This window comes from Muscardinus avellanarius (assembly GCF_963383645.1).
Source record: "Muscardinus avellanarius genome assembly, chromosome: 1".
Taxonomy (NCBI): Eukaryota; Metazoa; Chordata; class Mammalia; order Rodentia; family Gliridae; genus Muscardinus; species Muscardinus avellanarius.
The window spans coordinates 100,980,179-100,998,386 of NC_137786.1; the positions used below are offsets into that span (position 1 = coordinate 100,980,179).

The 18,208-nt window shown below is 41.6% G+C and overlaps 1 protein-coding gene across 1 annotated transcript; it reads left to right on the forward strand.

Annotated features, from left to right (window-relative positions):
* Window positions 1-2,011: 2,011 nt before the first annotated feature.
* Window positions 2,012-13,661, forward strand: PAIP2 (poly(A) binding protein interacting protein 2; the record flags this gene model as incomplete). Its single annotated transcript, XM_080719777.1, has 3 exons — window positions 2,012-2,149; window positions 7,057-7,236; window positions 13,605-13,661. The coding sequence occupies 3 exons, from the start codon at window positions 2,012-2,014 to the stop codon at window positions 13,659-13,661; spliced, it is 375 nt and encodes a 124-aa protein (XP_080575903.1).
* Between the last annotated feature and the right edge of the window lie 4,547 nt (window positions 13,662-18,208).

Consider the following 18,208-nt stretch of genomic DNA (forward strand, 5'->3'; position numbering starts at 1 on the left):
ACTGAGCTCTATATCAAAGCCCCAGGTTTTTTCATAGTGGTCTGACCTCAACCCTTTCAGATCTTGGGGATTGGTCTGTTTGTTCCTATTTTATGCACCACTGGTGAGCATCAGACAAGAAAGGGAGGGAGTCTCCTGTTGATTTCCAGACTATGGAATTTGATGAGGCAGATTTTCATTGTTAGCACAGGCTTATTGTCATGAAATGTGTAGAAAACACTTAAAAAAAAAATCTGGCGTAGTGGCACATGCTTGTAATCCTAGTACTTGTCAGGCTGAAACAGGAACATTGAATATTTGAAGCCAGCCTCACCAGTGTTTAATTATGTTGTCAGCAACTTACTGAGACCCTGTTTCCAAATAATAAGAGGCTGGAATGTAGCTTGGAGGTTGAATGCCCGTGGGTTCAATCCCCAGTACCACCAAAATAATTAATTAATTAATAAAGATTAGGAGCAGGGCATGGTGACACATGATTGTAATTCTAGTACTTAGCCTAAAACAGGATGGCAGGATGAGGGCCTCGGCAATTTAGTGAGGCTCTCTGCAACTTAGACCGTTTGTTTGTTTGTTTGTTTGTTTGTTTGTTTGTTTGTTTCAGTACTAGAGATGGAACCCAGGGGCATTCTACCTCCAAGCTATACCCCCAGCCCTATTTTTTCTTTATTTTGAAACAGAGTCTCACGGAGTTGCAGAGGGCCTCCACTAAGTAGCTGAGGCTGTCCGTGAACCACAATTCTCCTGTCTCAGCCTCCCGAATGCTGGGATTTACAAGCGTGGGCGACCACACCTGGCTTTGACACTATTTCAAAGTAAAGTAGGGCTGGAGGTATAGCTCAGATGTAGAATGCCCCTGGCTCATACCTGAATACTTGCCCTCCAATACACAGAAATAAAGCAAGATTACATTTATATTATATATATATATATATATATATATATATATATATATATATATATATATATAGTTAGTCTGCTGAAGCATTTGTGTATGTGGTACTCAGTGTGGGAGAACATTTGCCTAGCCTGCATAAGGCTCCACATTTAATCCTATTCTCATCATCACAAACAAGAAAAAGAAAAATAGTTTCATTTCACCCATGTTAAATGATAAATAAAAATATCAGATATCCATTGTCCGTTTTCTGTCTTGTCTGCTTTTGTAGTGTCTCAATTTCGTAACCTTCCCCCCCCCCGCCCCCATGGTACTGGGGATTGAACACAGGGCTATGCTACCTCCAATCCACATTTCCAGCCCTATTTTATTAATTTTGAAACAGGGTCTCGCTAGGTTACCTACAATCTTACTAAGTTGCTGAAGCTGGTTTTGAACATGTGATCCTCCTGCCTCAGCTTCCCTGGTACTGGGATTATAGATATATACCCCTGGTCCCCATTAAATTATGGGTTTTTGTGTTTATTTGTGGTCCTGTGGAATGAAACCAGGGGCATTCTATCTCTGAGCTACATCCCAGCCTTATTCTTTATTTTGAAACTGTCACACTAGGATGATCAGAGTCTCACTACTTGCTGAGGCTATCTTGGAACCTGCAATTTTCCTGTCTTAGCCTCCCAAGTACTAGGATTACAGGCATGTGCCACTACATTCAGCTTTAGCTATTTCTTAAACACTAAGATCATTTGGGAAACTTCCCAGTTACTTAATATATAATGTGCCTCTAACAACTGTGACGCCTGGTAATAATGGGTATTCACTAAGAAGTGAATGATTACATTAATTTTTTTGTTCTTTTTTTTTTTTTTTTTTTGGTGGTACTGGGGTTCCTGGAAGCCCTTCTACTTCCGGGCTACACTCCCAGACCAATTTTTATATTTTTATTTGGAAGCAGGGTCTCCTAAGCCAGCGCACGCGGCTGGCTTCGAACCTGCGCGATCCTCCTGTCTCTGCCTCCCAAGCGCAGGGATTACAAGCGTGCGCCACCACGCCCGGCTTAATTCTTTTGTTCTTTTGTTCTACTTTTAAGGTTAAAAACGACAACTAACGCCAGCCATGAAAGATCCAAGTCGCAGCAGTACTAGCCCAAGCATCATCAATGAAGATGTGATTATTAACGGTCATTCTCATGAAGATGACAATCCATTTGCAGAGTACATGTGGATGGAAAATGAAGAGGAATTCAACAGACAAGTTAGTTTGTGTAGAAATGTGTTTTCTTTCCTTTTGTGTTATGTGTGTGGGGGGAGAATTGGGGATGAAACCTAACGGCATTCTACCTCAACTATATCCCAAGCCCCATTTTATTCTTTATTTTGAAGTAGGGTCTCACTAAGTTGTGGAGAGCCTCATAAGTTGCGAGGCTACCTCCAAACCTGCTATCCTCCTTTCTCAAGTACTGGGAATACAAGGGTGCACTGCCTACACCTGGCTATACATGTTCTTTTTCACAACCATTGTAGCTCTCATAATATGTTTGTACTTGGCCCTGCAATGTGTTTATCCGGTATTTTGTACTTGAAATAATGTGGATTTATGTGCCATCACTTTTCTTTTATTTGGCTGCTATTACTACTATTACTATTACTTTTTATTTGGCTGCTTAATGGAAGCTTGAGGGTTCTACCCTGGAGGTTTTGATTAGGATTACGGTGGAACCTAGGACTCTTTTTTTTTTTTTTTTTCTTTTTTTTTTCGGTACTAGGGATGGAATACTCAGGGGCATTCTACCACTGAGCTATACCCCCCAGCCCTGTTTTTTCTTCTTTATTTTGAAACAGGATCTCACTGAGTTGCAAAAGGCTTCACTAAGTAGCTGAGGCTGTCCACAAACCCAGATCCTCCTGTCTCAGCCTCCCAAATGCTGGGATTAAAAGCTTGCGTCACCATTCCCGGCCTAGGAATCTATTTTTAAAATGCTCTCAGTTCAATGAACAAACAGATTTGGAAACCACTTTCTTATGACATTACTGTAGTATAGCAAGTGAAGAGAATTCAGGCAGGGCGTGATGGAGCACGCTTGTAATCCCCATATTTGGGAGGTTGAAACAGAAAGATCCGCAACTTAGATCCTGTTTCAAAATAATAAAAAATAGGGCCGCGGTGTTTCTCAGAGGTAAAATGCCTTTGAGTTCAATCCCCAGCACCACCAAAAAAAAAAAAAAAAAAAACCTGAAAAATTCCAACTAATCTTACCATGTGTGAGGCCCTGGGATGGATCCACATTCCTATAAATAAAGAATTTCCTGGCCAATCCTCAGCAATTTGTGAGGCTCTGTGCAATTTAGTCAGATACTGTATCAAAGAATAAAATAGGGCCTGGTCTAGTGGCACAAGTTTGTAATTCCAGCATTTGGGAGCCTGAGACAGAAGGATCCCAGTTCTCAGACAGCCTCAGCTACTTAGGCCCTTTGCAACTCAGTGAGACCCTGTTTCAAAACAAAGAATAAAGCCAGGCGTGGTGGTGCACACTTGTAATCCCCGCACTTGAGAGGCTGAGACAGGAGGATCGCACAGGTTCGAAGCCAGCTTCAGCTACTTAGTGAGGCTCTCAGCAACTTAGTGAGACCCTGTTTCCAAATAAAATATAAAATGGGTCTGGGAGTATAGTCTGGAAGTAGAAAGCCTCTGGGTTCCACCCCCAGTACCACCAAAAAAAAAAAAAAAGGAAAGGAAAGGAAAATGAAGAATAAAAAATAGCTGGGCGTGGTGGTGCACGCTTGTAATCCTAGCATTTGGGAAGCTGAGATTGGAGGATCACGGTTCATGGACAGCCTCAGCTACTTAGTGAGGACCTCCGCAACTTAGTGAGACCCTGTCTCAAAATAAAGATTGAAAAATAGGGCAGGGGATATAGCTCGGATGTCGAATACCCCTGGGTTCCATCCCCAGACCTACCAAAAAAAAAAAATAGGGCTGGGATTGTAGCTCGGAGGTAGAATGTCTCTGGGTTCCACCCCCAGTATTGCAAAAAAAAAAAAAAAAAATTGTTTTAATAAATAAAAGAATAAAATAGGGCTGAGGCTATAGCTTAGAGGTAGAATGCCCCTGAGTTTGATCCCCAGTATCACACATACACACACACACACAAAAAAAGAGAGTGGGGAGGATTCAGGAACCAGGAAGAGATGAACATAGATACTAGGGAACAGAGTTATGCTGTTTTCACTAGGTCTTCAATATGATCAGCCTAAAAAATCTGACATCACTTTCTTCTTTAGAATACTCTCAAGCCAGGTGTGGTGCACGCTTGTAATCCCAGCATTTGGGAGGCTGAGACAGGAGGATCGCAGCTCGCGGACAGCCTCAGCTACTTAGGCCCTCCACAACTCAGTGAGACCCTGTTTCAAAATAAAGAATAAAAAATTGGGCTGGGGGTGTAGCTTGGAGGTCAAATGCCTCTGGGTTCCATCCCTAGACCTGCAAAAAAAAAAAAAAAAAAACTCATAAAACACCAGGCATGGTGGCACACGCTTGTAATCCCAGTGTTTGGGAGGCTGAGCCAGGAGGATCACATAAGTTCGAAGCCAGCCTCAGCTACTTAGGCTTTCAGCAACTTAGTGAGACCCTGTTTCCAAATAAAGTATAAAAAAAATAGGTCTGGGAATATAGCCCGGAGGTAGAAAAGCCCCTGGGTTCCACTCTTAGTACTACACACACACACACACACACACACACACAAAGAATACTCTCATAAATTGATAAATGTTATTCTTCCTTTCCTCTTCATAAATGTTATCTTTTATTCTGATACTTTGGTATCTGTTTTATTTATTTATTTTAATTAATTTATTTTTTGCGAGTCTGGGGATGGAACGCAGAGGCATTTGACCTCCAAGCTACATCCCCTGCCCAATTATTTTTATTCTTTATTTTGAAACAGGGTCTCACTGAGTTGCGGAGGACCTCACTAGGTAGCTGAGGCTGTCTGTGAACCATGATCCTCTAGTCTCAGCCTCCCAAATGCTGGGATTACAAGCATGCACCACCACCACCCGGCTATTTATTTTTGGATGGAACCCAAAGGCATGCATGCATTCTACCTCCAAGCTACACCCCCAGTTCTTTTTTTTTTTTTTTTTTTTTTTTTTTTTTGGTGGTGGTACTGGGGACACTCCCAGACCTATTTTATACTTTTATTTGGAAACAGGGTCTCTTAAGCCAGTGCAGCTGGCTTCAAACCTGCGCGATCCTCCTATCTCCGCCTCCCAAGCGCGGGGATTACAAGCGTGCGCCACCACTCCCGGCCCAGTTCTATTTTTTATTCTTTATTTTGAAACAGGGTCTCACTGAGTTGTAAAGGGCCTCACTAAGTAGCTGTGGCTGTCCATGAACTGCGATCCTCCTGTCTCAGCCTCCCAAATGCTGGGATTACAAGTGTGGGTCATCATGCCCAGTTTCAGAGAGCCTTTTTCAAAAACCAAAAATAGTATCCAAGCCGGGTGTTGTGGCGCATCCTTCTAATACCACTACTTAGGAGGCTGAGACAGAAACATTTCAGGTTCCAGCCAGCCTCAGCTACTTAGTGAGGCCCTGTCTTAAAGAATAAGATGGGCATGTTAGCACACACTTGTAATCCCAACATTTGAGAGGCTAAGACAGGATCTTTGTTCGTGGCCAGCCACAGCTACTACTGAGACTGTTTCAAAATAAAGAATAAAAAATAGGGATGGGAGTGTATAGCTCAGAGGTAGAATGCCCCTGGGTTCAATTTCCAGTACTGCAAAAAAAAAAAAAAAACATAGGGTTGGGGATATAGCTTAGAGATAAAATGTCCTTGGTTCAATCCACAGTACTGAAATAATAATAAAAAAGGGATGAGGTATAGCTCAGAGGTAGAATGCTTTTGAATTCAAGCCCTACTACCACAAAAAAACCAAAACAAAAAAATAAATCACTCTTTTGTTATTTTATCCCAGCCGCCCTCAATGAAAAAGTACCTTCTGATAAGCAAGTAAAGACAGAAACACCCTAAGTGAGTGTCATCCCTCACACTTATAATGTTTGTAATCCCAGTTCTTGGGAGGCTGAGACAGGGGCATTGCAGGTTGAAGGCGAGTCTCAGCAATTTGTAAGGCCCTCCACAACTTAGTGAGACAGGGCCGGGGGTGTAGCTTGGAGGTAGAATACTCCTGGTTCTATCCCTAGTACCACAAAAAGTAAAGGAAAATAAAAACCCTAAATCTTCCTCGGTCTTACAGTAATTAGGTTTTTTTTCTCTTAGCACAGACTCAGAAGAAAATTATGACACTGTATTTTAATTTGTTTTTTATGTGGTGCTGTGGATTGAGCCTAGAGCCATTCTAGCTCTGAGCTACATTCTTCCACTTTACTTTTTTTTTTTTTTTTTTTTTTTTTTTGGTACTGGGGATGTGGGGGAGGTACTGGGGATTGAACTCAAGGGCATTCTGCCTTTGAGCTACACGGTACTGAGGATTTATTTTGAAACTGGGCCTGGCTAAATTGCTGAGTCTAGTCTTAAAGCTGTGATCCTCATGGTTCAGCCTCCCAAGTACTGGGATTATTGGATTACAGGCATATGACACCACGCCCACCTAACACGGTAGTGTTTTTTTTTTAATATACATGCATGCATACATACATACATACATACATATATACATTTATTTTTCAGTACTGGGGATTGAGTTTAGGGGCATTCTGTCTTCGAACTATACCCAAGCCCTTGTTTTTTATTCTTTGTTTTGAAACAAGGTCTCTCTAAATTGCAGAGGGCCTCTCTAAGTAGCTGAGGTGGGCCATGAACCTGCCATCCTCCTTTCTCAGCCTCCCAAGTACTGGGTTTACAAGTGTGCACCTCACACCCAGCTGACACTGGCTTAGTTCAGGATAATTTAATTTGTAATCCCAGTACTTGGGAGGCCCAGACTAGAGGATCTTAAGTTCATGACCAGCCTTAGCTACTTAGTGAGGCCATCCACAATTTAGGGAGACCCTGTTTCAAAATAAAGAATAAAAATAGCTGGACATGGTGGTGGGTTCAGTCTCTAGTACTGGGGGGAAAAAATGTATTTTAAGCCATTCCTAGTGGTGTTTTACCAAGCATACTGTAAATTATCCTTTGTTTACCGTGAATCTAGATAGAAGAGGAGTTGTGGGAAGAAGAATTTATTGAACGCTGCTTCCAAGAAATGCTGGAAGAGGAAGAAGAACATGAGTGGTTTATTCCAGCTCGAGATCTCCCACAAACTATGGACCAAATCCAAGACCAGTTTAATGATCTCGTTATCACTGATGGCTCTTCTCTGGAAGATCTTGTGGTAAACGTTATTTTTCGTCTTTTAGACCCTTGACTCATCTTTCCAATAAGTGAAAAGCCAGCTACCTACCATCTATTTAAGAAGAGCTGTGTGTCTCTTCCCCTTCCAAAATTGTGCTGCTGCTTATGATGGAAGCAGAAGCCTCCCAGTCTACTATGCCATGGAGTGACTTCGGGCAACACTGGAGTCTAGACCACTGACAGACTTGCCCCTGCATATTTAATATCTTTAGGAATTTAGAGAAATAATACACTATTACCATGTTACTTGCTTTTACAAAAGTAGCTTGATAGAGAAGTTTTGCTTCTAAACATCTGGATCTAAACATTTGGTGAAATTTGTAAACTTTTATCTGAAAGGTAAAATTACGGAGACAGCCTGACTTAGGGTTTTTGTCAAGGTACCCAGGTAGTTCATTTGGAAATGTGATATAGTAAAGAATTTTTCAAGCTCATGGCAGTAAAGGGACACGAACCTAGATTCACACTTTTAGTTAATCTTGGTGTATTATTACTGATGATATATTTGCAGTAAAAAGTTTTTTTTAGGAATTATGATAATTAAGCATTAGCACTCAAATAGAACATGGGAGCCAAACGTGGCACATTCCTGTATTTCCAGTACTTGGGAGGCTGAGACAAAGGATCAAAGGTTTGAGGACAGCCTCAGAAAGTAGTGACTCTCATCAACCTAGTAAGATCCTGTTTCCAAATAAAAAATAAAATAGGCCTGGAAATATACCTCAGAGGTAGAATACCCCTGAGCTCAATCCCCAGTACCACAAAAAAATAAAATTGGGCTTGGGGTATATAGCTCAGAGGTAGAATGCCACTGGATTCAATCCCTAGTACAGATAAGTAAATAATAATAATAAAAATAATAATAGAACATGAATCACTAGAATTATTTTTGGTGCTGGAGTTTGAACCCCGAGGGATTTTACCCCTGAGCTAAATCCCTAGCGCCCCCCTTTTGCGGTACTGGGGATGGAGCCCAGGGGCATTCAGTCTCCAAGCTATACCCCCAGTTCTATTTTGTATTCTTTAATTTGAAATAGGGTCTCACTGAGTTGCAAAGGGCCTCACTAAGTCGCTGCGGCTGTGTACGAACTGTGATCCTCTTGTCTCAGGCTCCCAAATGCTGGGATTACAAACATGTGCCACCACACGGCTCCTAGCCCTTTTTAATTTCCTTTTTTTTTTTTTTTTTTTTGTGGTACTGGGGTGGAACCCAGAGGCTTTCTACTTCCGGGCTATACTCCCAGACCCATTTTATATTTTATTTGGAAACAGGGTGTCACTAAGTTGCTGAGAGCCTCACTAAGTAGCTGAGGCTGGCTTCGAACCTGCGCGATCCTCCTGTCTCAGCCTCCCAAGTGCAGGGATTACAAGCGTGCGCCACCACACCTGGCTTAATTTCCATTTTGAACCAGGGTCTCACTAAGGTGCTGAGGGCTTCACTAAATTGTTGAGATTGACCTGGAAACTGAAACCCTCCTGTCTCAGCCTTGGAAGTACTGGAATTACAGGTGTTGCCACCACATCCAGCAGAAAAGCAAATAGTTTTTTCTAGATCTGAGTATTCATCCCCTGCTTTTTTACTCTACTGGAGATTGAACCCGGGGTCTTTGCTCATGCAAAACAAGTGCTCTAACACTGAGTGGCATTCCCAGACTTTTTGGTTTTGTATATTTTTTATACTTTTTTCAATTGTTTTTTTATGGGGCCGAGGATCGAACCCAGAGATTTGCACGTGCTAGGCAAGCGCTCTGCCACTGAGCCAAGTCCCCAACCCCATTCCCAGACTTTTTATTATATATTAAGACAAGGCCTCATCAAGTTGTCCAGACTGACCATGAACTTGGGTTTTGCCTCTTCAGTCATTAAGATTTCAGGTGTATATTATCACACCTGGCTCAAATATTCACTTTATGGTCACTTTATGTTTATAATCTTTGGTTGTTTCAATAAGATAAGTTATCTGTAGCTTAATTACTGGACTCTGTAAAGTGTTTTTTGCAGTGGTTGTCTTTTCACTGTGCTTTTTTGGGGGAGGCACTAAGGGTTGAATGCAGGGGCATTCTACCTCCAAGCTACACCTCCAGTGCTATTTTATTTTATTTGGAAATGGTTTTACTAGATTCATGAGTCTTGCTACTTGCTGAGACTGTTCTTGAACCTGCAGTCCTCTTTTTTTTTTTTTTGGCGGGTCTGGGGATGGAACCCAGGGGCATTCGACTTCGGAGCTACACCCCCTGCCCTATTTTTTATTCTTTTTGTTGTTGTTGTTGGTACTGGGGTTCCTGGAAACCCTTCTACCTCCGGGCTACACTCCCAGACCTACTTTATATATTTTTATTTGGAAACAGGGTCTCTTAAGCCAGCAAGACTGACTCTGAACCAGCGCGATCCTCCTGTCTCCACCTCCCAAGCGCAGGGATTACAAGCGTGCACCACCATGCCCGGCTTATTCTTTTTCTACCTCCAGGTTACACTCCCAGACCCATTTTTACATCTTTTTTTATTTGGAAACAGGGTCTCTTAAGCCAGCGCCACTGACTTCAAACCTGCACGATCCTCCTGTCTCTGCCTCCCAAGCAAGGGGATTACAAACGTGCGCCACCACGCCCAGCTTATTCTTTATTTTGAAACAGGGTCTCATTCAGTTGTAAGGGGCCTGACTAACTAGCTGAAGCTGTCCGTGAACCACGATCCTCTGGTTTCAGCCTCCTGAATGCTGGGATTACAAGTGTGCGCCACCATGCCTGGCTTACCTGCAGTCCTCCTGTCTCAGCCTCCCAAGTACTGGGATTACAAGGGTGTGCCACCACTCCCAGCGTCTACATAAGTTTTCTAATGTGTACATCATAATTACTTTAGGAAACATTAAAAACAAAATCAGTTTCTCTGCTACATTCTAGACTTGGAGAATCAATCTTATAGACATGTTGCTTTGTGTGTGTGTGTGTGTGTGTGTGTGTGTGTGTGTGTGTGTGTGTGTGAGAGAGAGAGAGAGAGAGAGAGAGAGAGATAGAGAGATAGATAGATACTGGGGATTTAATCTGGGAGTTTTCTACTTTTAAGCTACACCCCAACCCTTTTTATTTTTTATTTTGAAACAGAGTATTGCTTGGTTGCTCCTCTCGCTAAGTTGTTGAGGCTGTCCTCGAATCTGTGATCTCCTGACTCAGCTTCCCAAGTATTAGAATTACAGGCATGCTAATTTTTACAGAGCACTCCAGAGGATTTAATATTTAGCCATCCTTTTCATCAGGCATTTGGAAACCGTTCTTCTAAAGGACCATGGAGAACAGTGAAATTTACATTTGATAAATCCTTTGTAGCAGTAAAAGATGGTAACTCAATTGAGCAGATGTATGTTCTTAATATGTTGGGACATCCTTGGGACATGGTTACATTAGTCATGTCACAAATATCCTGGTTGCCCTGATGAGTAATGCCCTTTGCCAGGCTTAATGTGTAACTTTAATTTGAATACAGAAACTGATAATGCAGAAACTGATTTGTTCTCCATCTGAAGGTTGTAAATCAGCCAGGCATAGTGGCACATGCTTATAATCCCAGTACTTGGGAGGCTGAGACAGGAGGGTTGCAGGTTCAAGGACAGCCTCAGATAATTAGGTCCACCACTTAGTGAGACCCTGCTTCAAAACAAAGAATAAAAAATAGGGCTGGGCTCTAGCTCAGATGAAGAATGTCCCTGTATTTAATCTCCAGTACCCAAAAAATAATAATAAAAAAAGAAGATTGTAAATCATACACTTTTTTTTCCGGTACTGGGAATGGGACCCAGGGTCATTCTACCTCTGAGCTATATACCCAGCCTTATTTTTTATTCTTTAGTTTGAAACAGGGTCTCACTGAGTTGCAAATGGCCTCACTATGTAGCTGAGGCTGTCTGCAAACCTGGATCCTCCAGTCTCAGCCTCCCAAATACTGGGATTATAAGCATGCGCCACCACGCCCAGCTATACATTTTTACTTTTGTATATGTGCCTGGTTGGGAGAAGTAAGAGGGGATTTGACCAGAGTCCTTGAGCATGCTAAGCTCATGCTGTGTCACTGAGGTATATCTCTAATCCTAAACCATACACCTTGGGGATGGGAGAATATATTTTATCCATGGAAATTTTTGTGTATAAATTATGAAACTAAAATGAAATTGTTGCTCCAGCATGATGTTTAATATGCTTTGATCTTAAGTGACATGGGTTAAATTCAATGCCAACACATCTATATTTAAGCCCTGGAATCTGTCCTGCCTTTTTTTTTTTTTTTTTTTTTCATCTTTATCAGCGTGCATCATAAAATGTGGTAGAGGACAATTTCCAGCAGTTCTCCCTATACATTGACATGTCTGCATAGTAAATTAAAGATTTAAAAACATAAAGTGTTACAAGTCTCTATAGCTCTTGGAGATTTGGGCCTATTTTTCCAAGTGATGTAAAAATGGAGTCCCTCAAAGAATGATTTATCCAAGCTTACACAGAAATTAGATAGGGGCAGAGCTGGAATTTCTCACTTGTTTCTTCTGGCTCCCCATGTAGTTTTCTTTTCCTGTTATATACCTTGCTGCCTGTGGGAATTAGAAGACAAAATTGTAGAAAGACAATTCCCATGTTCTCAGTGAGGATAGTAAAGCAAAATTAATCTATCAACAGTGCCCCAGGTGTTTTTTTTTTTTTTCCTTTCTTTTTTTTTTTTTTTTTTTTTTTTTTGTGGTACTGAGTATTGAACCTTATGGGCATTCTACCCTTGAGCTACACCCCAGCCCTATTTTTATTTTTTATTTGGAAACAGGTTCTTGTTAGGTTTATGAGAGTAACTAGTTTCTGAGGTCATCCTCGAACCTGTGATCCTCCTGGCTTAGCCTCTCATGTACTGGGATTACAGGCTTGTGCCACCATGCCCATGCCCCTCCTCCCCTCTCTTTTTTTTGGTACTGGGAATCGAATCCAGGAGCATTCTACCTTAGAGCCACACCCCAGCCCTATTTTTTTTTCTTTATTTTTTAAACAATCAGGGTCTCACTGAGTTGCAAAGCCCCTCACTAAGTAGCTGAGGCTGTCCATGAGTGGTGATCCTCCTGTCTCAGCCTTCCAAATGCTGGGATTACAAGCGTGCACCACCACACCTGGCTCCATTTTCTTTAATCATAATTTCAGTGGTTTTTTGTTTGTTTGTTTGTTTTTGGTGGTACTGTGGATAGAAACCAGGGGCCTTCTACCTCAGGCTACACTCCCAGACCTATTTTATATTTTATTTGGAAACGGGGTCTCTTAAGCCAGTTGAGGCTGGCTTCGAACCTGCATGATCCTCCTGTCTCAGTCTCCCAAGTGTGGGGTTTACAAGTGTGCACCACCACGCCTGGCTTCAATGTTTGTTTTAACATGTTTGCATATGTTTTGCATGTTTGCATGGAATGTTTTAAGTCAGGTGTCCTAGTTAAATTTATAGAATTTTTCATTCAAATGCTGTTTTTTATGTAAAATTAATGGATTTTTGTTTATATTTAAGCAAACAATTTAAGCAAAAAAATTCCTACTTTGTTTTTTTTTTTTTTTTCAATTCCTACTTTGTATAGAGGGGATACTGGGGATTCAACTCAGGGGCATTTTATCGCTGAGCTGTCCTCCATCCTTTTTATTTTTATTATTTATTTATTTATTTATTTATTTATTTGTGGCACTGGGGATTGAACCTAGGGCCATTCTTCCTCTGAGCTACACCATCAGCCTTTTTTTTGTGTGGTACTGGGGATGGAACCCAGGGGCATTCTACCTTAGAGCTATATCCCCAGCCCTATTTTTTATTCTGTATTTTGAAACAGTCTCGCTAAGTTGTGGAGGGCCTCACTAGGTAGCTGAAAGTAGCTGAGGCTGGCCACGAACCTGGATGTTCCTGTCTCAGCCTCCCCCAAATGCTGGGATTACAAGTGTACACCACCACGGCCGGCTTTTTATATTTTTATTTAAACAGGGTCTTCTAGATTAATGAGAGTCTCACTACTTGCTGAGGCCACCCTCAAACCTGCAATCCTCCTGTCTTAACCTCCCAAATACTGGCATCACAGATATGGGCTACCACTCCCTGACTTTCTTACTTTCTCTTTAGAAAGTTAATATAATTTGATATATAATACATAGCTTATATCTGATTCCTCCTTGCTTTGTCGTAGATTTTTGGGGTTAAGTATAACCTTTAAATTGGTGTTCTTCCTTTTTAATTTTATTTCCTGCTTTATATTGAGGGGGGGAGATATTTTTGCATGTGAATCTAGGCTGAATGCTTCCAAGTATCTGAAGCCATCTATAATGAACTTGATTTTTTTATGTACTTATTTTCCAGGTCAAGAGCAATCTGAATCCAAATGCAAAGGAGTTTGTTCCTGGGGTGAAGTACTAAAATATTTGAGTAGACAGGGCCTCTTTTGGTGGATGTAGCACAATTTCCACACTGTGAAGGCAGTATTAGAAGACTTAATTGTAAAAGCTCTCTCTTGTCACTGTGTTACACTTATGCATTGCCAAAGTTTTTGTTAGTCTTGCATGCTTAATAAAAGTGCTGAGACTGTTATTAAGTAAGAAACTGTCAAACATTTCCTGAAAACAGAATTGGCCCAATGGCTTAATGTAAAGACAGCGAGGAAAGAAGCACCAGTCAAGTTGTGATAAAACACCAAATTAAATGAATTCGAAATCTTACTCAGTTGTTGTCTTTTGAGGCTAACCTGGTTCCTTAGGGTTAAGTCATACATGCTAATGTCTACACATTGCAAAATGAGTTAATTTAAATTAAGTTCTACTTGCTAAGTAGATTTCTCAATTGTATTTGTCATCATTAAGAATTTCACTTTTCTGAAGAAGGTCTATTCATTTGAAATAGATCGTTATAGACAAGTGTGTCTTTGGTGACTGACGTGACGAGGTAGTGATCAGATAAGAGCTAGTCCTGGCTTTTCTGGTATGTTATCATGGTAGAAATAATACTAAATTCTCCTAATGTTGCACATGAGGAGTGTGTGATTTGAGAGCTGCATTTTCTGAGGATGCTGCATCTCATCCATCCATACCTCTGAAATCTAACTTAGGACCAACACCAGCCCATACCCAACTGAACAAAAGACTAACATAATTTGAGTGGTGCTTTTCCTTGCTTTAACCATCACAATAGTCTGCAGCACAATTTTTCTTTTAACAAAGCTAGAACAGTTTTGGCTTCTTAAACTTCATATTTGAGTAGGTTAAGCTGCCATACGTGTTCAGTGTGAATAGTGTTTAAGTTGAAAATATTGTAAAAAAATTATATTTTTTCAAAAATATTTAAAAAAATAAATAATAGTAGAACTGATCTGATGTTTGTGTTTCTTAGTACTATACTAGACTTCAGTAGTGATGTTTTAGTTTGGGATCAGTGCCTCGGGGCAACTCTGCCAGCAAAACGTGCTGAGAGCAGGCTTTAGTATGTTGCTGTGTAAGTCTCTCTGTACAATTGCACTATGAAAATAAACCCTATTGCCATCCTTGCTTTTTATTGTCTGAGACTGCAGTGTCAGAGCCAGCATAGAGAGCCATGTTACAAAACCACGGCTGGGCTGCAGGTGTAGCTCAGTAGCTGAGCAGTCACCTAGCACATAACAAGGCTCTGGGTTCCAGCCTGTGCATCACAGAAAGAAAAAAACAAAACCGCCAGACCAGAAATTTTGATGATCTTACTATAATATAATCTCATTGGTTTCAGCCCTTTCAAAGGACTTTTCTTGAGATTATTAGGCCAAATATTAAGAGAAAATTCATGTACTCATTTCTGGCTCCCATTCTTTGTGGGAGGCATCGGAATTCCATCTTTTTTCCCCCTGGGTTGAGGGGATAGAATATAGGTACTTCATGCATGCTAGGCAAACATTCTACCACTCAGCTGTACACCCAACCCCAATGGTGATCCAATTTTTCATAGCTATCTTAAACTTTTTTTTTTTTTTGCGGGTCTGGGGATGGAACCCAGAGGCATTCGATCTCGGAGCTATACCCCCTGCCCAATTTCTTATTTATTTTGAAACAGGGTCTCACTGAGTTGCGGAGGGCCTCACTGAGGCTGTCTGCAAACCTGGATCCTCCCGTCTCAGCCTCCCAAATGCTGGGATTACAAGCGTGTGCCACCACATCCGGCAGCTGTCTTAAACTTAATTGATAAGTGGGTTTTTAAATTTTATGGTACTAGGGAGTGAACCCAGGGGCATTCTACCTCCAAGATATACCCCCAGCCCTATGGGGTTTTTTGTTTGTTTTATGTGACACTAGAGATTGAACCCAGAGGCATTGTACCTCTGAGCTAACCCCTAGTCCAGTTTTATTTCTTATTTGGAAATAGGGTCTCACTAGGTTGCGGAGGGCCTCGCAAAGTTGTTGAAGCTGGCTTCAAACCTGCAGTCCTTCAATCCTTATATCTCAGCCTCCCAAGTACTGGGGTTAAAGCATGCGCCAGGCTTTTTTTTTTTTTTTTTTTTTCAGTACTGGGGATGGAACCCGAGGACATTCTATCTCTGAGCCACATCCCCAGCCCTATATTTTTATTCTTTATTTTGAAACTGGGTCTCACTGAGTTGCAAAGGGCCTCGCTAAGTAGTAGCTGAGGCTGTCCTTGAACCGTGATCCTCCTGTCTCAGCCTCCCAAATGGTGGAATTACAAACATGTCATGCACAGCTTTTATTCTTTTTTTTTTTTTTTTTTTTGGTGGTACTGAGGATGGAACCCTTCTACCTCTGGGCTATACTCCCAGACATACATATATATATATATATATATATATATATATATATATATATATATATTATTTGGAAACAGGGTATCTTAAACCAGCGAGGCTAGCTTCGAACCTACCCGATCCTCCTGTCTCTGCCTTCCAAGGGTGGGAATTACAAGCCTGCACCACCACGCCCGGCTTATTCTTTATTTTTAAACAGGGTCTCACTAAGTTGCAAAGGGCCTAAGTTGCTGCGGCTGGCTGTGAGCCTGTGATCCTCCTGTCTCAGCCTCCTAAGCACTGAGATTATAGGCGTGTGTGTCACCACACCCATCTCACATTAGTGTTTAATTAGAGAGCCAGGTATATGGATTCCAGGTGGAGATGGAAGGTTACAGAGTAGCAGTTACCCAAACTTTTTTTGTGTGTGTGGTACTGGGGGTGGAACCCAGGGGCTTTTCTACCTCCGGGCTATACTCCCAGACCTATTTTTATATTTTATTTGGAAACAGAGTCTCACTAAGTTGCTGAGAGCCTCACTCAGTAGGTGAGGCTGGCTTCAAACCTGTTGGATCCTCCTGTCTCAGCCTCCCAAGCGCTGGGATTACAAGGGTACGCCACCACGCGGGCTCTACCCAAACATTTTAAAGCCCTAGAGATAGTGACCTCATTAGGACTTGTATTGGCATAATTTTAAGGTACTGAAGTCATCCTGTTTCATCAGAGTTTTAATTTTATAACTTGTTTTTTTCCAGTACTGGGGATTGAACCCAGAGACATTGTACCTCTGAGCTAACATCCTCACCCCTATTTTATTCTTTATGAAACAGGGTCTCACTAAGTTGTGGAGGGCCTCATGAGTTGCTGAGGCTGGCCACAAACCTGCAGTCCTTCTTGTCTCAGCCTCCCAAGTACTGGGATTACAAGAGTGTGCTACCACACCCGGCTGTGACCATTATTTGAACAGTACAGCATATAAGAGGATTTCTTGTTTTGTTTTGCTGTGTATTTTTCCATTTCAAATGTCAGGGGGGTTTTGGTTGGTTTGTTGGTTGTTTGCATACAGGCGTACAAGGATGAGGCTGCTCATGGACTGTAGCTGGCCGAGATTCTGCCCAGGTATCAAGGAGGATATTTCAGTAGACTTAATAACCATTTTGTAGCCTGGAACAGATGGTGTGTGCACTCCCAGTAAAAAATGGCTAAGAAATTCCATTCAGAATTTACACATTCAAAAAACTGGGCATGGTGGCACATGCTTGAAATCCCAGCGCTTGGGAGGCTGAGACAGGAGGATCGCACAGGTTTAAAGCCAGCCTCAGCTACTGAGTGAGGCTCTCAGCAATGTAGTGAGACCCTATTTCCAAATAAAATATAAAATAGGTCTGGAAGTATAGCCCGGAGATAGAAAAGCTCCTGGGTTCCACCCCCCAGTACCACAAAAAAAAGAAAAAAATGGAAACTAAATTCAGTTTGTTTGGTTTTTCTTTTTCTTTCTTTTTTTAAAAATTTTTTTTAAGTGGTTCAAGGGGTGAAACCCAGGGTCATTCTACCTCTGAGTGACATACCCAGCTCTGTTTTTTATTCTTTATTTATTTATCTATTTTGTGATAATGGGGGTGGAACCCAGGGGCTTTTCTACCTCCAGGCTATTTTTTTTTTTTTTTTTTTTTTTTTTTTTTGCGGGTCTGGGGATGGAACCCAGGGGCATTTGACCTCCGAGCTACACCCCCTTCCCTATTTTTTATTCTTTATTTTGAAACCGGGTCTCACTGAGTTGTAGAGGGCTTCACTAAGTAGCTGAGGCTGTCCACGAACCGCGATCCTCCAGATCTCAGCCTCCCGAATGCTGGGATTAAAAGCGTGCGCCACCACGCCCGGCTAATTCTCCCAGACCTATTTTATATTTTATGTGGAAACAGGGTCTCACTACATTGCTGAGAGCCTCATTCAGTAGCTGAGGCTGGCTTTGAACCTGTGCGATCCTCCTGTCTCAGCCTCCCAAGTGCTGGGATTACAAACGTGCGTCACCACGCCTAGCTTTTCCTTTTTCTTCTTTTTTTTTTTTATGACACTGAGAAATTAAACTCACATACATTCTACCTCTGAGCTACACCCCAGGCCAATTTTATTTCTATTTTGAAATAGGGTCTCACTAGGTTGCTGAAAGCCTCACTAAAGTGTTGAGGCTGTCTTGAATGTGTGATCT